The sequence below is a fragment of the Centruroides sculpturatus genome, unplaced genomic scaffold (assembly GCF_000671375.1).
Source record: "Centruroides sculpturatus isolate CEXI.00-Female unplaced genomic scaffold, Cexi_2.0 scaffold122, whole genome shotgun sequence".
Lineage (NCBI taxonomy): Eukaryota > Metazoa > Arthropoda > Arachnida > Scorpiones > Buthidae > Centruroides > Centruroides sculpturatus.
This window is the reverse complement of record NW_019384345.1, coordinates 762,970-766,920: the sequence shown is the minus strand read 5'-3', so window position 1 is coordinate 766,920 and position 3,951 is coordinate 762,970. Positions and strand designations below refer to the sequence as shown.

The window sequence follows — 3,951 nt, the reverse complement described above, 5'->3', positions numbered from 1 at the left end:
CGTAAATTTTCATACTTAAGTTAAGTTAAATGTAAAGTACTTATTGTTTATTGTTTTATTGATATAGTACATATAAAAGAATAAATATTTTTTAAAAAGAAATTAATATACTTGTAAGTGATAATTCTCGATTATTTATTATTTCAAATAACTAAATATTTTTTATAATACTGTATTTGCATATTTTTATTTTATTAAAGTCTTCATTCTGTTTTATATACGTAATTGCGATGCCCCTCAGACAATGGATGCCTCCTTTAACAATATAAAACAATTTCCATTAAAATAAACAGAATAAACATGTATAAACAATATATGGTATGTATAGTAATAAAGTACAGGTATTATAAAACCGCCGAATACATGTAATATACAAAGTAAAACTACGATAAGAAAATTAAATATAATAGAAAAAGATACGGAATGCGTTAAAAGTGTTAGTGAACAAAAATTACTATTATATATTTTAGTTCGTTTTTTTATAGATAAATTTAAAACTTAAAAGTCCAAGTACCAAAGATCCCCATTTCTATTGCTGCTTTTTATATCCATAAAAAAAGGAACAGTTTGAAATATCTAATCTACAAAAAGATTTGTCTACGTAAGGAAGTTGTAACTATAGGAACTCTTAGAAAGATATAGTGCGGTTAAAATAATAGATAAAGCCGTTAAAATATTTACAACTGTAGATGTGATCAAGATACGCTATTCGTTTGTAAAAATCTGGCAATTCAAGTCGAGTTTCAGTGGAGAATTCACTTGCAGGCAGACTTTTCAGCTTGTTTAATATAAACTAAATCTTAGGTAATTCTTTTTGAACATTTGAGAAAAAAAACAGCTGATTATTAAACAGGCGAAGAACACATAATTCACAATAGATTGAATATTAGCAAAGAAAAACAACCATAATACTATTTTGGAAGAGATCGATTTTAAATTTCTCCTGCGTATAGAATCGATATGTAAGTTGAATAAAATCTTTGAATTAAATATAACACTCAAATCTTCAATTTATGAGACTAATTCAATTTCTGGTTGTTAATGAACAAAATTTACATTACAGGAGTATTTAACGTTTCCAAATTTCATCATTTTTGCTTTTCTGACATTTATTGACAGATTTATCCGTCTATTATATAGTCATGTGTATATAGTCAAATCCAAAAGACTATTTTCAATTTAGACTAACAATTTCGACTATTCCGTAAGTATAAACGAATTTTGTCACAATCTGTAAAAGAAATTTATTGTAATAATAAAAATTATAATCAAAACATAATAAATCGAATCATGAGTTATTGAATTATCGGTATAATAGTTGTTATGCTGACTCTATGCACAATTTATGGACGTCATACTTTGACGTAATAAATTGGTAACATAATTGTATAGTAAGAATAATAACTAATCTTGACTTACATTTTGCGATATTCTTGAATTATATAATAAATATAATGATGTTTTTACAGAATTCGTCATGGACTCCTCTAAGCCAGGCTTGGAGCTGGCCTAGAATGGAGAAGGGTAGTAAACCAAGCGTGTTTATTCAGATTTCTAGCCTAAATATGTTGGTAAATTCTTCTGCATCCCTTAGGCGATGTGTATCAGTCTCGTTCGACTGGTATGAGAAATAAACTAGGGCAACAGTGAGCGTGCAGGTTAAAAAAAAAAGAGTTTTATTTATAATGAGAAACTGTATCATTGGGAGACTGATTAGTTACTTTAAATGTATGAACGTTAAATAGGAAATGTTGGGAATTATTAGGATGGCTATAGGAAGCTATATGGAAGGGCAATAAATCAAAGCACGGAGCTGTAGGAGAGGAGAAGGATATAAGTTAATACAGTAGAACGTCGTTTATCCGAATCAATTGGAGACTGGGTGGTTCGGATAACTTATTTTTCGGATAACGAATCATGTACGAAAAAATATATTAATTTATCCCATGTTGAAATTTCTCTCCGTTGCGCGTCGCTTCGCGTTGAATTTTCGTTGATGTTAAGCCTAACGAAGACTATTGTATCGTTAAAAATTAGTTTTTTTATTTTGTACAAACAAAATAAATTTATTGAAAAATATAAAAACAATAAAAAATTATACTTCAGATGTTAATTTACTATCAAAAACGTAAAATATTTGAGTAGCCCGAGAAATAGCCGAAGATTGCAGCGCCACAGCACTAGCGAAAATTTAAATTTGCTGACTGGAATGCTTTCGTATAACGGACGTTTCGGATAACCAGCTTTCGGATAAACGACGCTCTACTGTACTTATTATAGACGCTCTACTGTACTTATATTAGAGGAAGGAATAGAGTATATATATTATTAAACAGGAAATTTGAAAAGAATTTAATATCAGTAAATAGATAATTCATGTAAAGGTACGATGTTAGGGAATAAATAAAGATAATGGAGAGAATATGAAAGATTTCATGGAAGAGTAGGCTTTGAATATAGGAACAGAGCGGAAGAAATGATATTGGACTCGGCTTTATCAAACAACTTGACAATTGCAAATAATTATTTTCAAAAGAAAAGAAGAATACTTTGTAACATGTAAATGTAGTGTAGGCAAAACATGATAGATTTATTTTTAATAAGCAAAAAATACTTGGGAATGTGTAGGAGCTGAAAAGATATTCCAAATAAGATAGAAGTCAGCATACGTTAATTGTCTTGACTTAAGTGTAGATGGGTTCAATTAAAAAATATACAAAAAAAGAAAGTAATTAGTTGATAGAAATTAAAAGAGAAACGTGAAATGTTTAAAAAGGAGGTGAGGGAAGGGGTTAGATTGGAACTTTGTTGAGAAAGCATAGATAATTTGGATTGTGGTAAACTCAATGGTTAGGAAATATGCAAAAATTATTTTGGGTATCAAAAAACAGGAGGAAATATAATAAATAAGGAAACACGATAGTTGAATGAGAAAATTCAGCAGACAATTAGAAAGAAGAAACAGGCCTTTAGAAAGTTTGAGCTGGATAGAAAAGAAAGCAGTAAATTAAAACATAAAATATAAAAAAGAGTCAAGGAAGAAAGTAGAAATACAGTGGTACCTCAGGATACGAACGCCCCAGCATACGAAATTTTCAGGATACGACATGAAATTCGAACATATTTTTGCTCCACGATACGAACAAAATCTCACCATACGACGTCACATTTGTTCACAGCGCCATTTTTTATTCACTTCTGTTCATCGGTCTCAGTCCACGTGTTTGCTTCGTTGTGAAAGGATCTCGCTCGATAAAGGAAATCTTCAGGTATTATCAGAAAGTGACTGATTTTATTGAAAAGAAACATCCCGAAAAGGTTCACACTGAATGTATTGCTGCTCAGTTTAATGACATTTGCCTAAGTCATTTTAGAAACATTTTACAAAATAGGCAAAGCCAAACCTCTTTGGATAGATATTTTACCAAGCGACCTCTATTCAGTGAAAGTGCTGGTGGAAGTGAAGGAAAGAAAGCAAAAACAGTGAATAAAACTTAAATACAGTGGTACCTCAGGATACGAACGCCCCAGCATACGAAATTTTCAGGATACGACATGAAATTCGAACATATTTTTGCTCCACGATATGATCAAAAACTCACCATACGACGTTAAATTAGTTAGCAGCGCCATTTTTTATCCACTTCTGTTCATTGGTCTCAGTCCGCGTGTTTGCTTCGTCGTGGAAGGATCTCGCTCGATAAAGAAAATATTGAGGTATTATCAGAAAGTGACTTATTTTACTGAAAAGAAACACCCCGAAAAAATTCAAACTGGCCGTATTGCTGCTCGGAGTAATGACATTTGCCTAAGTCATTTTAGAAACATTTTAAAAAATAGGCAAAGCCAAACCTCTTTGGATAGATATTTTACCAAGCGACCTCTATCCAGTGAAAGTGCTGGTGGAAGTGAAGGAAAGAAAGCAAAAAGCAGTGAATAAAAATTTTAAAA

General features: G+C 31.0%; 1 protein-coding gene across 1 annotated transcript in view; it reads right to left on the bottom strand.

Moving 5' to 3' along the window:
• Nucleotides 1-1,224: 1,224 nt before the first annotated feature.
• LOC111635362 (amiloride-sensitive sodium channel subunit beta-2-like) overlaps nt 1,225-3,951 on the bottom strand; it is a 43,134-nt gene continuing 40,407 nt past the window's right edge. Inside the window, exon 10 of the mRNA XM_023380307.1 lies at nt 1,225-1,231. Within this exon, the coding sequence (XP_023236075.1) occupies nt 1,225-1,231 (7 nt within the window). The remainder of the gene's footprint in view (nt 1,232-3,951) is intronic.